The sequence below is a fragment of the Scyliorhinus canicula genome, chromosome 4 (assembly GCF_902713615.1).
Source record: "Scyliorhinus canicula chromosome 4, sScyCan1.1, whole genome shotgun sequence".
Taxonomy (NCBI): Eukaryota; Metazoa; Chordata; class Chondrichthyes; order Carcharhiniformes; family Scyliorhinidae; genus Scyliorhinus; species Scyliorhinus canicula.
In genome coordinates, this window is record NC_052149.1 from 80,900,747 (window position 1) to 80,923,478 (window position 22,732).

The 22,732-nt window shown below is 43.1% G+C and overlaps 1 protein-coding gene across 4 annotated transcripts in view; it reads right to left on the reverse strand.

Annotated features, from left to right (window-relative positions):
* The window catches only part of smg7 (SMG7 nonsense mediated mRNA decay factor), a 190,197-nt gene that overhangs the window by 129,410 nt on the left and 38,055 nt on the right, over window positions 1-22,732 (reverse strand). For all 4 annotated transcript variants that reach the window (XM_038794606.1, XM_038794607.1, XM_038794608.1 and 1 more), the window contains exon 2: window positions 4,728-4,759. In XM_038794606.1, the coding sequence (XP_038650534.1) occupies window positions 4,728-4,759 (32 nt within the window). The remainder of the gene's footprint in view (window positions 1-4,727; window positions 4,760-22,732) is intronic.

Sequence of the window (22,732 nt, forward strand, 5' to 3'; positions counted from 1 at the left end):
GGGAGGGAGGCCAGTTTCCATCCAACAGCCAGAGAGACCACTTCCTTATGTGATGCAAGCCATGGAGGCTTGTTCCACCTAACGTTTAAGCCACGGGAGACTGCAGATATTCTCCTTGAAATTACATACTTTTGTGAGTTCGCTGAACCAGAAAGAAACGTGTTTGCAGACATCATCTAAACGGTATTGTGTGGTAATTATTAACTGGATTTAACCTATAGTATTACTAAAATTGGATGTTGCTTAGGAAAACGGGTGCCTCAGGTAGATTTTGGGACCAAGTGGTAACCAGATAAAAAAAAATGGTGCTTAGCTATTCCTTCATATACTTGAGTGTCAGTGTATATTAGTCTTTTGTTTCTTTTACTTCAATCAATAATCTTTGTTAGTGATTTATACAATGATTGGCCTGGTTCTTCATTGGATTGTACATGATTCCTCACCTTATTCCAAACAAAAATACACCACTAAGAACCAAGTTATCCTCCGGGGTTTTGAGGTGCTCTCACAGGTAACATCAGCAGGATTCTTAACAACAGCTTAAAGAAAATATAGGAAGTACCCCACGTTCATGCCGCTGTAGTCATTGAAAACAGAGTCTATCAATGATGAAGACAATAGCACACCCTTTGGAGGAATATGGCATCACTGACAACCATCTCAGGATTTCTGCATTTAACTGCACACACTAGGAATTGGCAGATTTACTTTGCAATAACTGAGGGCCGAAAGCTTCATCATTATTAAAGAAACATTATCTATATCTAGTGGTGTGCCTCAGTGGTCGGTGCTGGGACCACAACTTTTCACAATATACATTAACAATCTGGAAGAAGGAACTGAAGGCGCTGTTGCAAGATTTGCAGATAATACAAAGATATGCAGAGGGACAGGTAGTATTGAAGAAGCAAGGGGGCTGCAAAAGGACTTGGACCAGCTAAGAGTGGGCAAAGAGGCAGATAGAATACAATGTGGAAAAGTGTGAGGTTATGCACATTGAAAGGAGGACTGGAGGCATAGATTATTTTCTAAATGGGGAATTGCTTTGAAATCAGAAGCACAAAGGGACTTGGGAATCCTTGTTCACGATTCTCTTACGGGTAATGTGCAGGTTCACTCGGCAGTTAGGAAGGCAAATGCAATGTTAGCATTCATGTCATGAGGGTTAGAATACAAGAGCAGGGATATACTTCTGAAGCCGTACAAGGCTCTGTAGACCGCATTTGAATGACGAGCTTATCGTATGAGGAACGGATGAGAACTCGTTGGGAGTTTAGAAGGATGAGGGGGGGAATCTTATTGAAACTTACAGGGTAACAGCGAGGCCTGGATAGAGTAAACGTGGAGAGGGTGTTTCCATTTGTAGGAAAAACTAAAACCAGAGGACACCATCTCAGACTAAAGGGGCGATCCTTTAAAACAGAGATGAGGAGGAATTTCTTCAGCCAGGGGGTGGTGAATCTGTGCAACTCTTTGCCACAGAAGGCTCTGGAGGCCAAATCACCCAGAGTGTCTTTAAGACAGAGATAGATAGGTTCTTGATTAATAAGGATATCAGGGGTTATGGGAGAAGGCAGAAGAATGGGGATGAGAAAAATATCAGCCATGATTGAATGGCGGAACACACTCGATGGGCCGAGTGGCCTAATTCTGCTCCGATGTCTTATGTCTCATGGTTGTACAATTAGGTTATGTAGAACAGGCTAGTCATGGTACTAAAAAAATAATTGATGGGCTGTACTTTTGTGTCAAGAACAAATATGGCTTTACAGCACAATGAAAGTTTGATAGGAGCATACATGTAATCATTTTAATATCATTGTTACATCTGCTATCTAGATTACAGTTAAATGCACTTAAAAGATCCATTGGAAACCCCTCATTCGAACTGGTTTGCTCATAACAGTAAGGTGCCCTTGCACAAAGTTACAAATAACATCCACAGTGATGTGATTGTGTGTTATCCATTACCATTCTCGGAAGTAACATTTAGTAAGGTGGACCATTGCAACCTGTCCCATGATTTGTCCTGTTCTCCCGCTAAATGCAATTTGTTGCGCAATTTTATCTACACCTCTTCAAATGCATCAAGCATAACACCACCACTAAAAGATTTCCTTCATTCCTACATCATCATAGTTATTTTGGCTTACTTCTCTTCCTCATCAACAAACTGCACTCAGTGACATCATCCATTGGCAGGCACTCATCACCTGCTTGTTATTCTGATGCCCAGCTCTCCCTCTCCACCAACCTGTTACACCTCAACCCCTTTTGCTTGATCAAGTACAGTAAAGTCCTGCAGGTCATGGGGGTTACCTTCCCACAAAAGGTTGATATCTCGAACGGCAAACATACTTTATAATGGGACTGAATTAGATAGGTTCCAGTCATCGCACAATTATTTGCCTTCAGTATATTTGAGCTTTGCTCTTGCAGATATGGAAACTTCTCCAACTCTACCTATCTCTTCTGAGCAATGACATCCCACAAATTAAGACTTCAAATGTAAAAAAGCATGTTCTTGGATGCAGTTATCCTAAACAAAAACTCCATTACCACAACAGGTAATTAGACTGAACTTTACCCAGAATATAACTGCTCTGCAGTATCAGCATGTTACTTAGCAGCTTGGCTTTGAGCTTACTCACACTTCATAAAGAAGCTTGATGCACAATTACCCAAACAAATCTATGGCCTGAATCTTTAGGCACACGTGCTCTGCGGGCCTGGAAGTGGCATGAAACATGTTACCAACATGCAAGTCCCAGAATGAAATTTCACTACTGGCTGGCCCATTAACGGGCAGCAGCGTGAAACGCGTTCTGTGACAGGCTGAACAATGCTGGGGAGGGCAGGCACTGAGAAATGTGAAAGCGCAGGCAGGCATTGCTAATGTGCTCCCCTCAGGGGGACAGCTGCTGCAGAGCTGTCTCGGGAGTTGCTAGCCAGTGAAAATTAAATAGCGACAGAAATCCTATGCAAAGAGTGTCAGACACAAACCTCAGTCCCCAAACACTTTTAAAATTTTATTTCAGCCTGGACAATCCACCCCGTCCCGGATCAAGGTTGAAGCCAAAACCTAACGGCTGTCTGGCCAGTCAGCCCGCCCACCAACTGGGCGGGCCAGTTAAAAGAAAATTTAAATTGAGCCCTTAATGGGCTACGTCATTGGCTTGATTGCTGTTGGGCGCACTTCCAAGCTCTCGTGCATGCCAGCTGACAGAAATATTGCGTGAATGTGTGATGGCATCAGGATGCGCAACTGAACAATTCAAAATTCTGGCCTACGTTTCTGTTCCAACTAATTAAAACCTGCAAAGCATTAATCTATGAAATAGCTCACCAGCTGACTGCCCACCATTGCCCTCCTCACCCCAATCAATACTGTGTTTTCAAATTCAACGATCTATCTCGGAAGTCAAAGCCTTTCTTTTAGGCTCTTTCCTTCATTTGTAATCCCTTGATGATGATAAACAGGTATTTTAAAATGAGTCTTTCCAATTTTGTAAGATACTTTGGGACCAATATCATGGATGGGAGAAGGTTTAGGGCTGCGATAAGCGAGTGGGCGCATAGACCCTTTTGCAGGGCTAAACAAATTCACAAAAGAGGTCTCAAACAGGAGTTTACTGTAATGGAGGAGCCAATACTGACTTCAATTTAACCTTGCGAAAACTGTTTTCTTAGGCTACTGCCATAAACTCCTTCCCTTGTTATCAATTCTACCTGCCTCCATGGCCACTCACTTGAGCTAAGCCAAAACTGTACAAAACTTTTAACCTTGTCCTTGACCTGAATCTAAGCTTCAAAACACCATATTATATCATACCAAGAATGCAGATTTCCACTTTTACAACAATGCCAGTTTCCATCGTATCTCATCAATGAGTCACTATCCATGTTTACCCCCAAATTCAGTTCTGCTCATGCTCTCTCTTCTGGTCTTCCAATTCTCCTTAAGTTCCAACTCATCCAAATGCATCTTTCAGACCAAGATTTTAGTCGCCCTTCTGGCATCAAACTGGCATCTATTTCCGACATTGCAACGGTGACTGCAGCGCGTTGCAAAACATTCTTTGGGCATCTAACCGACACACAAATTTGATTAATAGTCTTGTGTTGGTCTTACTTCCACAGTACACCTTGAATACTGTGGCCACAGTAAGGCACAATGAAGATATTTTAGTGCTGGTTGCAGTGCATGAAGCTGATTCCTAGTGTCAAAGGCATGAATTATGAGAAAGACTGAAGGCATTTATATTTCACCTTGAAGAGGGTGCCAGTGGGCTGATCTTCTGAAGATACATCAATGGTGAGAAATACTAAGTACGGAAAAGGTAATTTTTAAGTAGAACAGGAGGACACACAAATAGTAAAAGACAAATTTGGAAAGGGCAGCAGAAAACCTCTTCAGTGATCAAACACAGGAGGAGAATGATGAGGAGGATATATTGTCTCGGGGCAAAGGAAATTGCCAAGATGCCCCATGAATCACCCTAGGTCAGACAGCGCAATATTTTATGCTGTGATTCAACCTATCAATACCAACCTACTGAGTTTTTATCTAGCATTTTCTGTTTCAATACATACTTGCCATTTTGGTTGCCATTGTGACAGTTAACAGTCATTAGATCTGGAGGTTATTAATAATCCTGAGGCATAAATCCCATTCAAATGAGGTTTGTAGAAATGGTACACGATAAAAAATAGAAAGTCAATCTTACCCGTCATGTCAGCCTTTAGGGCCTCTGCTTGTCTGGGAAAAGAGGAGAAAAATATACATAAATACAAAAATAATCAATCTGACTGAATATTTTAGAGTTGTTTCTCATTACGATAATTATTCAGCATTACACCCATTTTGATTCACATCCAGAATATATTTATGTAGCATACTGGGTAACCTGAGACAATAACTTGAATTGTGTAGTCTACAATCACTCAGTAAGGTGGTTCAATGGAAGATGCAACAAGTTGTGACGGTCAATTCATCGCCAAGATGGAAACAGTGGCTTAAAAAAAAGCTGAACGCCAATACAAATAAAAATCAGATGTCCACTGCAGTAGTCAGCTTTGTGAGCCACAAAAGCATTGGTTGCGCAGAGTTAAATCAGATAATAGTCTCCATAACTACGAAATGTGAAAAATAGTAGCGCAAAAATTGGTTTAAAGTTATCACCAGGAACAGGTGGTTTTAACTGGAAAACAACAACTAAATTAGGTCTAAATTAGAGTTACGGCCACAATTAGATCAGAAATGGTCTTATTGAATGGCACAGTAGTTTCAAGGGGCCAAATAACCTACTCCTGCTTCTATTCCTTATGATCTTATGGTGATTCCACCTTTGGAATCTCCTTTCTGGTGCTCTCTCTATATCACTTAATATATTCACAATCCAATGATTTACCCTGTTCTAAATCACTTAAATAAATTGGTATCAATGGCCTCTGTGTTAGTGCCTTTTATATTCCCATGAGACTTTACAGTAAGAATGTTTTTTCTGGGTTAACTCTCCAATGCCTTTTCTAATTCTTCTTTTTTTTTAATTTAGAGTACCCAATTCATTTTTTGCAATTAAGGGGCAATTTAGCAGAGTCAATCCACCTACCCTGCACATCTTTGGGTTGTGGGGGCGAAACCCAGGCAAACACGGGGAGAATGTGCAAACTCCACATGGATAGTGACCAGAGCCGGGATCGAACTTGGGACCTCTGTGGCATGAGGCAGCAGTGCTAATCACTACACCACCTTGCTGCCCCATCCTTTCTAATTCTAATAGATGGCCCTCTATTCCAGATCACCCAGTTAGAAAAAATAAATCTTTCAAAAATATGAAGGGTCTGGACCATGAGACCATAAGACATAGGAGCAGAATTAGGCCACTCGGCCCATCGCGTCTGCTCCACCATTCAATCATGGCTGATATTTTCTCATCCCCATTCTCCTGCCTTCTCCCCATAACCCCTGATCCCCTTATTAATCAAGAACCTATCTAGCTCGGTCTTAAAGACACTCTGGGTGATTTGGCCTCCACAGCTTTCTGCGGCAAAGAGTTCCACAGATTCATTACCCTCTGGCTGAAGAAATTCCTCCTCATCTCTGTTTTAAAGGACCGTCCCTTTAGTCTGAGATGGAGTCCTCTGGTTTGAATTTCACCTACAAGTGGAAACATCCTCTCCACGTCCATTCAATCCAGGCCTTGCAGTATGCCTGTAATTTTCAATAAGATCCCACCCTCATGCTTCTAAAATCCAACGAGTACAGACCCAGAGTCCTCAACCGTTCCTCATACGACAAGTTCTTCATTCCAGGGATCATTCTTGTGAACCTCCTCTGGACCCTTTCCATAGCCAGCACATCCTTCCTTAGAAATGGGGCCCAAAACTGCTCACAATACTGCAAATGGGTCTGACCAGAGCCTTATACAGCCTCAGAAGTATCTCCTTGGTCTAGTATTCTAGCCCTCTTGACATGAATGCTAACATTGCATTCGCCTTCTTAACTGCCGACTGAACCTGCACGATAACCTTAAGAGAATAGTGAACAGACTCCCAAGTCGCTTTGTGCTTCTGATTTCCTAAGCATTTCCCCATTTAGAAAATAGTCTATGCCCAAGTTCCTCCTTCCAAAGTGCATAACCTCACACTTTTCCACATTGTATTTCATTTGCCACTTCATTACCCACTCTCCTATCTTGTCCAAATCCTTCTGCAGCCCCCTTGCTTCCTCAATACTACCTGTCCCTCTACAGATCTTTGTATCATCTGCAAACTTAGCAACAGATCATTAATGTATATTGTGAAAAGGGTCTCAGCACAGACCCCTGAGGCACACCACTAGTCACCAGCTGCCATCCTGAAAAAGACCCCTTTATCCCCACTCTCTGCCTTCTGCCAGTCAGCCAATCCTCGATCCATGCCAGGATCTTAGCCTTAGCACCATGGGCATTTAACTTATTTAACAATCTCCTATACGGCACCTTGTTAAAGGCCTTCTGGAAATCTAAATAAATCAAGTCTCCTGGTTCTCCTTTGTCTAACTTCCTTATTACCTCCTCAAAGAACGCTAACAGATTTGTAAGACACAACCTCCCTTTGACAAAGCCGTGCTGACTCAGTCCTATTTTACCATGCACTTCCAAGTACTCCACGATCTCATCTTTAATAATAGAACATAGAACAGTACAGCACAGCACCTACCCCGCACATCTTTGGACTGTGGGAGGAAACCGGAGCACCCGGAGGAAACCCACGCACACACGGGGAGGACGTGCAGACTCCGCACAGACAGTGACCCAGCCTGGACTCTAAAATCTTACGAATGACCAAAGTCAGACTAACTGGCCTATGATTTCCCGTCTTCTGCCTGCCTCGCTTCTTAAATAGTGGTGTTACATTAGCCACTTTCCAGTCCTCTGGGACCCTTCCTGCCTCCAGTGATTCCTGAAAGATCATCACCAACGCCTCCACAATTTCCTCAGCTAGCTCTTTTAGGACTCTGGGGTGTAGTCCATCCAGTCCAGGTGATTTATCCACCTTCAGACCTTTCAGTTTCCCCAGAACCTTCTCCTTAGTAATGGTCACTGCACTCACCTCTGCCCCCTAATTCTCCTGGAGCTCTGGCATCCAACGGTGTCTTCCACCGTGAAGACGGATGCAAAGTAACTATTCAGTTCGTCTGCCATTTCTTTGTTTCCCATTATTACTTTTCCAGAAACATTTTCCAGTGGTCCAATGTCAATTTTTGCCCCTCTCTTACCTTTTATATATTGAAAAAAACGTGTCCTTTATATTACTAGCTAGCTTGCACTCGTCTTCATCTTCTCCCCTCTTCTTGCTTTTTTTAGTTGATCTCTGCTCGCTTTTAAAGACTTCCCAATCCCCTGTCTTCCTACTAATCCTCGCCACTTTCTCTGCTTTTATGCTGTCCTTGACTTGCCTCGTCAGCCTATCATGCCTTATCCTTCCCTTAGCATGTTTCCTCATCCTTGGGATGAATTTCTGTTGTGCCTCCCTAATAACCCCCCAAAACTCCTGCCATTGCTGTTCCATTGTCTTCCCTACTAGGCTCCCTTTCCAATCAACTCTGGCCAGCTCCTCCCTCATGTCTTTGTAGTTACCCTCATTTAATTGTAATACCATTACATCTGGTTGCAGCTTCTCCCTCTCAAGCTGCAGGGTAAATTCTATCATATCGTGGTCACTGCTCCCCAAGGGTTCCTTCACCTTAAGTTCCCCAATCAAGTGCGCCTATTACACATGACCAAATCCAGAATTGCCTGTTCCCTCATAGGCTCTGTCACGAGCTGCTTCAAAAAACCATCTCTTAGACATTCCACAAATTCCTTTTCTTGGAATCCACTACCAACCTGATTTTCCCAGTTCACCTGCCTATTGAAGTCCCCCATGATTATTGTAATATTGCCTTTTTTACATGCCTTTTCTATCTATGGATTTATTTTCTGCCCCACACTTGAGAAGTACGAGAAGCAAAATTTACAGAACGAGCTCGGGGTGGGGGCCTTTAATGGCGACTAGGAAGAATGGTTCAGTAGTACCAGCACAGACCAAAGCTTAAACAGTTCTGAAAAACATGGCTGAAACACGATGGACCAAAGGGCCTCTTTCCATGTTGTAAAACTCTATGGCTGCCAAATTGGATCACCAACAGATGATGAAGGAAACAACAGGATAGAGTAACTTACTTGATCCCATCCTCACAAATCCACATAACACAGATCATCTAAGTAGTACTGATTATCCATGCACAGTTCTTTTTCTCTGGTGAGGGCTTCTTCTATAGATCATAGAATTTACAAAGCAGAAGGAGGCCATTCAGCCCATCAAGTCTGTACCAGCCCCTGGGAAGGGCGCTCCACTAATGCCGTATCCCAGTAACCCTGTAATTCACTAACCCCACCCATTGCCACTGAGGGCAATTTAGCATGGCCAATCCTCCTAACCTGCACATCTTTGGACTATGGAAGGAAACCAGAGCACCCGGAGGAACCCACGCAGATACGGCGAGAACGTGCAGACTCCACAGACTGTGACCCAAGCCGGGAATCGAACCTGGGGCCCTGGAGCCTTGAAGCAACTGTGCTAACCACTGTGCTACCGTGCTGCCCACTATCATACAGCAGTATTATTGATGTGCTAAGTGGGACAGATGAAGGACCAATAAAGCAGCCCAAAACCAGACTTTCATGAAGCCATCAGCCAGAACAGATTTGAAAGGACAAAATCTGTAATCCAATGCCTCAGCACATCCATTGCTCTTTTATTCCTATGAAATTAAGAAATCAATCTAGGTTCAATGGCGAGTATAACAAAGAATGTCAGGAATAGCATCAAGCATACCTCAAGATCAGCTACCAAAAGCAAAGTGTTTATATAGCACCTTCAACGTAATAAAACTTCATAAGACACTGTACAACACCATTATAAAGCAAGATATGACACCAGGCCATATAAAGAGATATTAGAGCAGTACCAAAAAACTGGTTAAAGAGGTTGGTTTTGAGGAGTGCCAGGGGCTGGTTTAGCACAGTGGGCTAAATAGCTGGCTTGCAATGCAGAACAATGCCAGCAGAGCGGGCTCAATTCCCGTACCGGCCTCCCCGAACAGGTGCCGGAATGTGGCGACTCGGGGCTTTTCACGGTAACTTCATTGAAGCCTACTTGTGATAATAAGTTATTATTATTATTATTATTATTATTATTATTATTAAGGGTGAAATCAAAGTAGAGGTTGCTTAACCAAAAGTCAATATAGGTCAGCCAGCAAAAGCGGTGACAGGTAAAAGAGATTTGGCACGAATTAGGCAACAATGTTTTGGATGACCCCAAGCTTACAGAAGTTAGAATGTGGGAGGGAGAGTAGGAGCGCACTAGAATCATTATGATTGGCTATACCAGGGCAGCACAGTGGTGCAGTGGTTAGTACTGGGACTACAGCGCTGAGAACCCAAGGACCCAGGTTCGAATCCCAGCCCTGGATCACTGTCCGTGTGGAGTTTGCACATTTTCCCCGTGTCTGCGTGGGTTTCACCCCTGCAAGCCAAAGATGTGCTGGTTAGGTGGATTGGCCACACTAAAGTGCCCCTTAATTGGAAATAAAAAGAATTGGGTACTCTAAATTTATTAAAAAATAAAGGAAAAAAAAGTTTGGCCATACCAAAGGCACGAATGAGGGTTTCAGCAAATAAACGGAGTCAAGGTGGTGTTGGGCAATGTTACATGGGTGGAAATAAGTAGTCTTATGACATGAGTGTGTGTGGTCAGACTGTCATCTCAGGATCAAACATGACACCATGGTTGTGTTGTCTGGTTCAAACTCACAGTTGCCAGGTAAAGCGGTTGAGTAAATAGCTAGGGAGCAGAGTTTGCACAAGGAACTGAAGAAAATGGCTTGAATTTCCCAATATTTACTTGGAAGGAATCTCTCCTCATGCAGTACTGGATATTGGGCAAGGAGCGTAATAATTTATAGCCAAGTGGATTTAAAAGCGACGATGAAGTAGAACTAGATGCCACAGTGTGCATGTGAGACCGGACAGTGTGTTTTCGGATGATGTTATCAAAGGGCAGCATGTGGATGAGAAATAGTACGTGTATGGGACAGCTTTTTGGAGGACACCAGAGGTAACAGTGCAAAGCAAGAAGAGAAACCATTGCAAGTGATCCTCTGATTATGTCTGGATAAACATGAATGGAAGAAGGTTAATCCAGTCCCACTTAACAGGACGAAAGTGAAGAGTGTAAGAAAATTTGTGTTTTTAAACATTAGAAATAAGGTATAGTTTTAAGTGGGCGTATTTAACGTGTGCCTTTAAAGGTAAAACCTGTAGTTAAGAATCATGCTGGACAACGGTGTTTGTATGTGTGGGGGTTGCTTTCAATTCCAAGTGATTCTATTGTGCTGAGACAGAAGGCTACCCTGTGAAGGGTAAATAAACCAGCAGTGGTTGTTGAGCAACCAGAGCCTTGGAAAGTAAAGAAACTTTTAAGTTTTAATTTATTTAATCTGACTGCAGTTGGAGATATGCAGTGAGAGAGAAGGCAGTTCTCATAGCTCTGCTGGAAGCATTTGGTTTAGAAGGCTAGAGGGGGAACATTTCTCAGCTTTGCTGGACGAAAAGCCATACCTTGAGGTAATGGTTAAGAAAACAAGTGCAGAGATCTGAAGAGCAGCTAGTTCAGAAAACTAGAGAAGTGAAGAGGAGTGTCCAAGTAATGTGGAATTAAGTAAACAGAGACCAAAGTATTGTTCAGAAGATTTCAAGGAAGAGTAAACAGTGTTGAGTTAAAGAGACAATTTTAATAACCAGATTTAAAGTGGAACAACAGCCTTCAACAGTAAAACAAAGTCTATTTTAATAGAGTTTTGGAATCAAGAGTTAAAGCAATTGTGTGCAGTTTGCACAACAGTCGAGACAAAGAAACCCTAAAGGGGTTGGTGTGAAATTCTGGGCGAAATTCGCCATTAAAAGCGGAGCAGAAGCTTTGTTTAAAAGTGTCATTTGGGAAAATCTGGTCTGAATTTTGGAATGCAAACTGCTAAGCGGAAGCATACTTACAAGGGAAGATTTTAACGGGTGTTTTTGGGAGTGGAGTTTGGAATCACTCACATGACAATCATACCGGGGGTGAGAAGAGAAATCCTGAGGAGACATCCACATTCACTTGGGGTGGAGGGTGTAGTTGTCCACAGTCACCTTCTGAGCGTGAAAGGGACTTTGTGTTAATACAACCATTGAAGCTCAAGATGTACTTTGCAATCTGTGTGTATTTGTTAAGCTTAATGGAGGAGTAAAGGCGTATTGTACCATAATCCAATTCTTTCAATGTTTAATTAATTTTTTCTTGTTACACCTACCTAGCGATCCTGCAACTCTGCTCCTCCATGTTTTATGAAGTTACGGTGTTTTAAGACAGAGCTCCGTTCTGGAATCAATACCAACTTGGATTGTAACAAGTGGTGTTGGAAAAGGACAGTGCGATCAACCATGTCCCAGACAGTTAGGATGAGAGATAGTCAACCTTTGTTACATTCAAACACAGCTGCTTTAGACCATAAGGCACAGGAGCAGAATTAGGCCATTCGGCCCATCAAGTCTGCTTTGCCTTTCAATCATGGCTGATATGTTTCTCATCCCCATTCTCCTGCCTTCTCCCCATAACCCCTGATCCCCTTATTAATCAAGAACCTATCTCTATCTTAAAGACACTCAATGACTTGAACTCCACAGCTTTCTGCAGCAATGAGTTCCACAAATTCCCCACCCCCTGGCTGAAGAAATTCCTCCTCATCTCTGTTTTGAAGGATCGTCCCTTCAGTCTGCGGTTATCTCCAACTAGTGTAAACATCCTCTCCACGTTCATGCTATCCAGGCCTCTCAGTATTCTGTACGTTTCTACGAGATCCCTCCTTATCCTTCTGAACTCCATCGAATACAGACCCAGAGTCCTCAACCGCTCCTCATATAGTCCTTCATTCCGGGGATCGTTCTTGTGAATCTCTTCTGGACCCTCTCCAAGGCCCACACATACTTCCTTAAATACAGGGCCCAAAACGGCTCTCAATATTCCAAATGGACTCCGACCAGAACCGTATACAGCCTCAATAGCACATGCTTGCTCTTGCATTCTAGCCCTCTCGACATGAATGCTAACACTGCATTTGCCTTCCTAACTGCCAACTGAATCTGCATGTTATCCTTGAGAATCCTGAATTTGGACTCCCAAGTCCCTTTGTGCTTCTGATTTCGAAGCCTTTTCCCAGTTAGAAAAGAGTCTATTCCTCTATTCTTCCACCCAAAGTACATAACCTCACTTTTCCATGTATTCCATCTACCACTTCTTTGCCCACTCTCCTAGTCTGTCCAGGTCCTTCTGCTTCCTCAACACATATCTTTGTACCATCTGTAGGGCAGCACAGTGGTGCAGTGAGTTAGCCCTGCTGCCTCATGGCGCTGAGGTCCCAGGTTCGATCCCGGCTCTGGGTCACTGTCTGTGTGGAGTTTGCACATGCTCCCCGTGTTTGCGTGGGTTTTGCCCCACAACCCAAAGATGTGCAGGCTAGGTGGACTGGCCACTCTAAATTGCCCCTTAATTGGAAAAAAGTAATTGGGTACACTAAATTTATTTTTTTTAAATCTGCACCATCTGCAAACTTAGCAACAATGCACCTGGTTCCTTCTTCCAGATCATTAATGTATATCCTGAACAGCTGTGGTCCCAACACTGACCGCTGCAGAATACCCCTAGTCACCGGCTGCCATCTTGAAATGGACCTCTCTATCGCCACCTTGCCGGTCAGCCAATCCTCTATCCATGCCAGTACTATGCCCCTACCATGTGTTCTTATCTTATTTCACAGCCTCCTGCAGGCACCTTGCCAAAGGCCTTCTGGAAATTCAAATAGATCATGTCCACTGGTTCTCCTTTGTCTGACTTACTCATTACATCCACAAAGAATTCTAACAGATTTGTCAGGCATGACCTCTCAACGAATCTGTACTGACTCAGTCCTATTTTACCATGCACTTCTAAGTACTCCGCAATCTTACCTTTAATAATGGATTCTGAAATCTTACCAACAAACAAAGTCAGGCTAACCGGCCTATAATTTCCTGATTTCTGCCTCCCTCCCTTCTTGATGAAGAATGTTACATTATCCATTTTCCAACCCTCTGGGACCCTCCCTGCCTCCAGTGATTCCTGAAAGAGCACCACCAGTGCCTCCACAATCGCCTCAGCTAGCTCCTCCAGACCCCTGGGGTGTATTCTATCTGGTCCAGGGATGTATCCACCGTCAGATCTTTCAGTTTCCCCAGCATCTTCTCCTTAGTGATGTACTCAACTCTGCCCCCTGACTCTCCTGAAGTTCTGGTATGCCACTGGTGCCCTTCCACTCTGAAGGCTGAAGGAAAGTACCTATTCAGTTCTGCAGCCATTTCTTTGTTTCCTATTACGACTTCTCCAGCCTCATTTTCAAGTGGCCAATGACCATTCTTGCCTCTCACCTTTTATATAAATCAAAAAAAACTCTTGCTTTCTTCTTTTATATTACTAGCTAACTTACACTTGTATTCCTTCTTCTCCCCCTTGTTGCTTTTTTAATTATCCTCTGCTTGCTTTTAAAGGCTTCCCAATCCTCTGGCTTCCTGCTAATTCTCGCCACATTGTATGCTTTTTCCTTTGCTTTTCTGCTGTCCTTGACTTCCCTTGTCAGCCATGGTTGCTTGGTCCTCCGCTTGGCATGTTTCCTCCTCCTTGGGATAAATTTATGTTGTGCTCCCCGAATAACATCCCAAAACTCCTGCCATTGATGTTCAACTGTCCTCCCTGCCAGACTCCCCTTCCAGTCAACTACGTCCAGCTCCTCCCTCATATCATGTAGTTATCTTTATTCAACTGTAAAAACATAACACCCTATTCCAACCGCTCCCTCTCAATCTGCAGGGACAATTCTATCATTTTGTGGTCACTGCCCCCCATGGGTTCCTTCACCTTAAGTTCCCTAATCAAGTCTGCCTCATTACACATCACCAAATACAGAATTGTTTGTTCCCTAGTGGGCTCTACCACAAGCTGGTCCAAAACAAACATCTCGTAGACATGAAACGTTGGTACTGTGGCAGGGTCTGAAGCCTAACCAGAATGATTCAAACGTGGACCGACAGAAAAGATGGACTTGGATTTATCAGAATTGGTGATGGCACAATATGGGCTATCTTCAAGCTTATCAGAAGCAGTGAACAATAGACAGAGCTCCATGGTCCATAACCAAGAGATCAGAGTAAAGCTCTCTCGAGTCAACATATCCAACCACAAATGGTGGACGACAACCAGCCAACTAACTGGACAGGTGGCTCCACAAGCATCCTCTTCTCAATTTGGCCACGTCCAGCAGGACGTATGATGAAAAATGAAAATCGCTTATTGTCACGAGTAGGCTTCAAATGAAGTTACTGTGAAAAGCCCCTAGTCGCCACATTCCGGCGCCTGTTCGGGGAGGCTATATGCTTACAAGAGTCTTCAGCCAAAAGTGTCCCATGAATTATCCTATTTTGCTGGATCCTCATTGGTCATTCCCAACTCAAGTCTTAAGACTCCACTCCATCTCTTTTCTCTTTCTTGTGTTTCCAACATCAGTCTCAGTTTCTGTATTCTTTCCAAGGAATAAGTTTCTTTTCAGTTCACCTTCCCTCCCAACCTAAAGATAACAATCTCAAGTTTCCCTGATGCAAACTCATTAGAATTCTTAGCCGAAAATCCCCGCTCGCTCTCAGCCCAGATCCTTTTATTTCCTTTATGAACAAGGTTATTGATTCAGTTAATTAATTCTATAAATTAAGGGCAGCTTTGTTTTACATTAACTTGCTGAATTTTTAAATACTGCAAATGAAAAATGCTTTTCTTCAAAACGTGTAAAATGAATTAAGTGTATGAATCAAGTGTATATAAAACCGCAAAATTGACCCAAATGTATTTAATCTGGTGGACAAATGCCATTGCAGACAAATAGTTTATATAATTAGTGCTACCTTTAAAGCAATACATACTGCAGAAAATATGTTCACTTTCGAAGACATGTGAATGTGATTATTACTGTACTTTAGGAGATGGAATTGAGTGTATTCACAGAAATTTTTATCCATGACAGTTGCTTGACTGTTAAAAGCACACAACAACCTGGAAAATTTGCACCCGTGTGCCAATAGACAAAACAGAAGTCTTTTCATAATCCACTGTAGTCTTGATGCAAATGAGTTTAAAAACAAAAGGAAATTTTAATTTATAATCACATGAATTTACTGTCCATTTTAAACATCCCATTTTGATGTCCAACTTTAATGAATTTAGTTTTTTTTATGAGCCAGTCAATTTCCTCACTGTGCTTTCACATCCAGGGAAGATGACAGATGGCCTGCAGCTGTGAGCGGCTCCAACCTAAATGCAAGTGGCATTGCTATGGCAGTATGTAATAATTTTGTTTATGGTGCATTTCAATTTTAATATTAAATATGCAACTCTGCACGAATAATACATTGCACTCAAATGAAAAAAAAAATTCAAAAGCAACTAAACATGTTCTACATCAAATTATAGTACGGAAAATAATTTCATTATCTCAAGAAACTGAAATAAGTAGGCTTACAGAAGCGACTGAAAACTATGGAAGAAATTCCAGCTCCCTGCATAGATATCCTAAAATTCAGATTTTTATGGAGGGGAGCAACTCAATATAGACTGTAAAAGTGATTAACCTTTACTCCAACATCATAATGTACTTTACTATGTCATTCTCCAAAGAAAACTATCTGAAGAGGTAGATTACAAAGCATTTCAGTAGTGTTTCCAAGAGGAAACTATAGTGCAACATGTTAACTTGATGAATAAAACATGCAATTTTGTCTTTTAAGAAGCATTTAGACAGTTATATGGGAAAGCTGGGTATAAGGGATATGGGCATGCATAACTTTGTGCGCATACTGGTGTTGCTGTTTGGTAACTTCAGGCTGTCCTACCCACGAGACATCATGGCAGCACTATTCCCACATCTGAGACATTGTGCAATGTCACTTTTGTTACGCCCATGCCACCTGAATACCCAAATACTGAAAACTCGCCCCCATTACTCTGAACGGCAACTCCCTCAGCCTCTTCTCTCCTCCCCGCTTAAGTCAGAAAAACCTTGCTCTTGCCCATGTTCAATTTATATCCCAAGAACCAGCCAAGTTCCACCAATATGCCTATAATCCCCCTAATAGGGTTTGATGTATAAAGCAGCTGCGTACGAGACCCTATGTTCCAATGTGTCCCCCCCCCCCCTATCCATGCCAATCCCTTGAAGCTCTCAGTGCCATTGCTAATAGCTCTGTAGCCAAGGCAAAGAGCAGTGGGGAGAGTGACTATCCTTGCCTCATCCCCCGAGGCAGACTAAAATATTCCGAACTCATCCGGTTGTTCGCTCACTCACTCGCTATTGCCACTCGGTACAACAGCCAGATCTAATCCACAAACCCATGCCCAAACCGCCCCAGCACCTCCCTCCCATATAGTCCCATTCCACCCGGTCGAAGGCCTTCTCCACATCCATGGTGACGACTACCACCTCCATACCTCTTCCCTCCGGGGGCATCATTATAACATTTAATAACTGCCTGACTTTAGCCAACAAATGCCTCCTCTTAACAAACCCCATCTGGTACTGCCCTATCACCCCTGGTAGACAGTCCTCAATCCCTCAGGCCAAGATCTTGGCCAACATCCTAGTGTCTACATTTAAAAATGAAATTGGCTTGTAGGACCCACACAGGTCCGGATCCTTATCCCTCTTTAAAATGAAGTAGATTGAGGCCTGCCACAGAGTAGGGAGGAGCACCCCTGCTCCCTTGCCTCATTGAATGCCCTTACCAGCAGGCCTCCCCCCCCACCCAAGTCTCCCGAAAACGTTTAACAAAATTCGACCAAGAACCCATCTGGGCCCGGGCCTTCCCCACCTGCATCGCCCCCATACATCAGACCGGGGGGGGGGGGGGGGGGGGGGGGGGGGGGGGGGGGGATCCCTCCACAAGGTCCTCCTCCATCCTAGGGAACTCCAACCCATTCAAAAACGCCTCATGCCTTTCACCTTGGCCAGGGGTTGCGATTCGTACAATTTCTTGTTCAAGTCCCCGAACACCCCATTCACTCCCACCGGGTCCAAGACCGTATTCCCCCTCCTTTCCTTCACCTCTCCGATCTCTCTCGCCGCCTCCTGCTTCCTCAATTGATGCGCCTACACCCTATTCACCTTTTCCCGGTCTTCATAGACCGAACCTTTAGCTCTCAACTACCCTATTGCCATACCTGTGGATATCAGCCCAAACTACATCTGAAGTTTCTGTCGCTCCCCCAACAACCCTGCCTCTGGGGCCTTCAGATACCTCCTATCCACCTGCAAAATCTCCTCCCCTAACCTCGCCATCTCCGCCCGCTCCGCCTTATCTCTGTACGCTCGTATTGAAATAAACTTCCCCCTCACCACTGCCTTCAGTACCTCCCACAAACCTCACCCGTGTCGTTCAGCTCCACATATCCCCGAATGGCAGCCCTCACCCACTCACAAACTTTATCTGACAACAGCCCCCCATCCAACCTCCACTGCACGCACTGTCCCCCGTCCCACCCCATCTCCCGATTCACCTGCAAGTCAACCAAATGCGGCGCACGAGTCAGAAACCACAATTGCAGAGTACTCCGAACCGACCACACCTGCCAACAATGTCCTGTCCAACACAAAATAGCCGATCCAGGAGTCCCTATGCACATGGGAGAAAAACGAGAACTCCTTCGCCCATGGCCTACTAAACCTCCACAGGTTCACTCCCCGCATACCCTTTCAATTCCCTTGCCGCCGCCGACACCCTCCCCGACTTCGGGCTCAACCGATCCAATTTTGGCTCCAGAACCATGTTAAAATCCCACCCATTATCAACTGGTCTGGGATCTTGCCCAGTACCCGCCTCAAACTTTAAATCGTCCCAGTTCAGGGCATAGGCATTCACCAACACCATCGGCACCCCTCCAATTTCCCACTCACCATAATAAGCCTCCCCCTCCCGGTGTCCGCCACTATGCTCCCCACTTCAAAAGCTATCCGTTTATTTATCAAGATCACCACCCCCTCGTCTTCAAAACCAGTCCTGAATGAAAGCCCTGCCTACCCGCCCTTTCCTGAGCTAGTTTGATCTCCAATCTTCAGGCCACATCTGCCTTGAAGCTCCTGATGCTGCTACTGGATACCATGCATCACCCCCATCTCGGCCACCAACAAAGTAAGATGTTCCTCATGCTCCCCCACCGTCCCCTCCACCTTCTGGATCACCTGCCTTTGAGACTCCAATCACACAGACTTCTAACAATCCAGACAGGTTTCTATCATCGCGGTTTTCAATTATTGAAAATTGTCTGAAAGGATTAAGGATGGCAGTGACAGAATAACTGGGAGCAGTAGCACTCTGGGAGAAAAAAGCAGGAGAGCTGATTGGCTCAGCTACCTGGCTTTAGCCCCTCTCTGAAATGGATGAAACTCAAAATATGAATAGTGGGTATACACATCAACGTGTCTGTAATTTTCATGATAGTGTTTGACCCTTGGCAGATACTTAATGGGTATCATAGAATGCTTCCACTTTCTTTCCTTTTCTGATAATGATTCAAATCCCTTTTGAAAGCCTCAAATGGGCCTGTCTGCCTCCATAGAACTTTCAGGCAATGTATCAGATCCTAACCACTCTGTGCATAAAAAAGTTTTCTTCATGTCACAAAAGCTTCTTTTCCCAATTACCTTCGATCTGAGCTTGCTGGTTCTTGATCCTTCCACCAGTTTCCCTCCATTTACTCTGTCCAGACCTCTTACGATTATACCTCTATAAAATTTCCTTTCAATTTTCTTTCCTCCAAAGAGAAAAGTCTTAATTCTCCAATCTTTCTATGTAAGTGATCTTCCTCATTCCCAGAACTATTCTTGCGTAAGAACTATTCTTGCGTATATTTACTGCACCCACTAATGCCTTCACATTCTTCCTAAAGTGTGCTGCCCAGAACCGGACACTATTCCAGTTGAGGCCAAAGTAGTGTTTCACATGGATGTAAACATAGCTTTCTCACTCCTATTGGTAAAGATCAGGATTATTAATCGTGCTCTCAACCTGTCCTGCGACCTTCAATGCACAGAGGCACGGTGATGGAATCCGTGGTTTAAACACTTGCATTTTTTTGGGGGAGTCCCTAACTGAAAAGGGAAACTGAAAAGAAACTAAGAAATTGGGAAGATCAGTTTCCTAGGGAAATCAAAACTTCAGGGGAGACTGAAATGGCTGAAAAGACACACAGCCATCAGAGTTCAGATGTACAAGCAGGCTAAAGATGATCGAAGCTAGATCCAGAAGCTGAGAATAGGCAAATATACAGTTGTTGCAGCTGTTTGTTACTTGAAGATAACAACATTGGTGGATCTACGCCATCCAGACTGTGACCTGGAAACTCTGATTGGTTGTATGCTGCTGTTGGTTTGGGATCAGACTAAATCATAGAGGAAGAGACACTGAATTTCTTTGTGAAGAATTCTCCTGGTTGCGGTATCAACCAGTTTGGTTTCCTGTACACTGAAAGCTAGTGGGGACATACCAGTCAGACCCCTGCCGGTTCCACACACTTCAAAGTCCTCTGAAAATTTTAACCAATCATCCATGTATATGCATCTAGTCCTTTAAAATATTATGCTACAGATGTCTCCCTTTTTCACAGCAACTGCTCGACCTGATTACTACTGCAAAGTTCCTGTCTTACAATAAAGCTGACGCTGCTTATAAATTCTTCTCATTGTCACTGTTGTCTTCTGCATTTCTTGGGTGCCATATCTCAATACATCATACCACTCAACACAATATAAATGAAATACTTCATTGCAAACCTAAAAGGTTCAAATGAGGCATTGAATATAGCAGCTAACTCGACCTGTAATATTTTTTTTCCTGCTGCTTTAGCTGTATTATTTGCTAATATAGGGAACATGGGAACCATAGGCCATTTATCTCCTCAAGCTGTTCTGCCACTGAGGTCATGCTTGTCTTATCCATAGTGGCTAAAGTCTAAATCTCAGATTTAAAAACAACAATTAATCCGGCATCAATTACCACCTGCAAAATAATGTTTTAAACCTCCACTGCTGTTTGTCGTGTTTCCTAATTTCATATCTAAAGGATCGATCTCTAATTTTTAGAATCTGTCCCTTAGTCCTCGACTTTCCAATCAACAGAAATAGTTCTACCTACTCTATATTTTCCCTAGAATACCTTGAAAAGTTTGATCAAAACCACGCCACAAAGTCCAAATTCCATGGAATGCAACACTAGATTTTGCAATAGCTCCTCATAATTTAAAGCTTGGAATCCTGGTAGGGTTCTGGTAAATCTATGCTTCACTCTGTTCAAGGCTAACATATTTACGCCTCAGTGTGATGCCCAGAACCTTTTTACTTGCTTTGGGTGTGATCGACCAGGGTTTCGTGCAGCGGTTGAACAACATCTAAACCCCAATATTCTTGTCCTCTAGGTAGAAAGGCCTTGTTGTTCAATGTCTGTACGTGTTTATGAAATTTTAATGCACTTGGACCTCAAATCTCTTTGGACTCTTTGGTGTTGGTTGGAGCTTTTGACTATTTAGAAAGTATTTGGTTCTGTGCTCCAACAAACACCCTTGTGGGACAGAACTTGCCACAGTCTACCAATTAAAATACCTACCCATTATCCTCCTCTTCTGTTCTCAGTCAATTTCCTAACCAGGTCAGTAATTTATGTTCAATTCCATGAACCTCAACAATCTCTTGAGAGAAGTAATGTATTTCCAGAATAAGACTGGTTTAAAAAAATAGAATTCTAGGTTTTATACAAGGTATAGAAGACAAAAAGGCAACAAGTAACAATGAGCCTATACAAAGTCTGAAGATCTCAGTTAAGAGTAAGGATTGGCAATATTGGGCTTATACTGTTGAACAATGGAGATTTATGACAGAATGGCAGTATTATAATTAGAAAAGATAACCCAGGCTCCATGGGCAATAATTCCCATTATTCAAGGGATGAAGAATGAGGTGCCATTGATGCAAGATTAAAGTATAAGAGATTTATAAGAGAAACAAGAAAACCCTCAGAGATTATGAAGCTGTGAAAATCACTTATTGGTTCGTGGTTTGGCCAGAAACTGTATCAACATTCAAGATTAGATAGGTGGGTGAAGGATATGGGAACAAGGTGAATAAATGTGATTAAAACCATTTGCTCATATGAAGTGTAAGCACTGACAATGACTAGTTGGGTCAAATTATCTGTTTCTGTTTTGTGACTTATGCAAAAGCAAGTCTAGACAACACCCAAATTGTTTTTGAATCAAGAAGTCAGCCACGTGTCACAATATCACTCCAATACCAAAAATGTAATTCTCTCCTGTTTTTCCTGTTTAATCAAATCTCCTTTCAGCTAATGTATTTACTACAGCTTTAATTAATTGATTTAATTACCAGAAATAAAATACTTTCATAACAATATTCATGTCCATGGACTGAAAGATATCCAAATTGAGATTTTTCTCCTTACCCTCCTTAAGGCATTAACCCAAAGTGCAATAGGCGTTGTAAAATAATGTGTAACCCACTGAGGTCCTTGTCCCAGTGGGTACTCTTCAATTAAACTAACAGAACAGCGATCTATATTGTTGGAAGATGCAATTGGGGTCATAGGCTAGAAAAATACAACTGAAGAGGTGCATAGGCCAGAAAAATACAACTGAAGAAGAGGTGCATAAGAGAGAAATTTATCGAGGCACAGAGGGAATAGAAAAATTGACACCTCCCTTTTCTCCCCTCACGAACATGACGACATTAGCTGTATACATTTGTAGAGTCATACAATTAGTTTTACAGCATTGAAAGAGCCTGTTTGGCCCATCGTATCTGCGCCGGCTACCTATCCAACACCCCAATTCTTCTACTACCACCTGTGCTCTCAGACTGCTGGAATGAGCCACAAAATCTCCAGTTAAATGCTGGGAAGAGAAAGTCAATGGCTTTGGTGTCACCCTCCCCACCCCTGCGCAATCTCCTGCTGTCACTACTGACTCAATCCCTCTCTCCATTCCCATCTCAGGTTGAAGCAGAATGTTTGAATTCTCAGCAAGA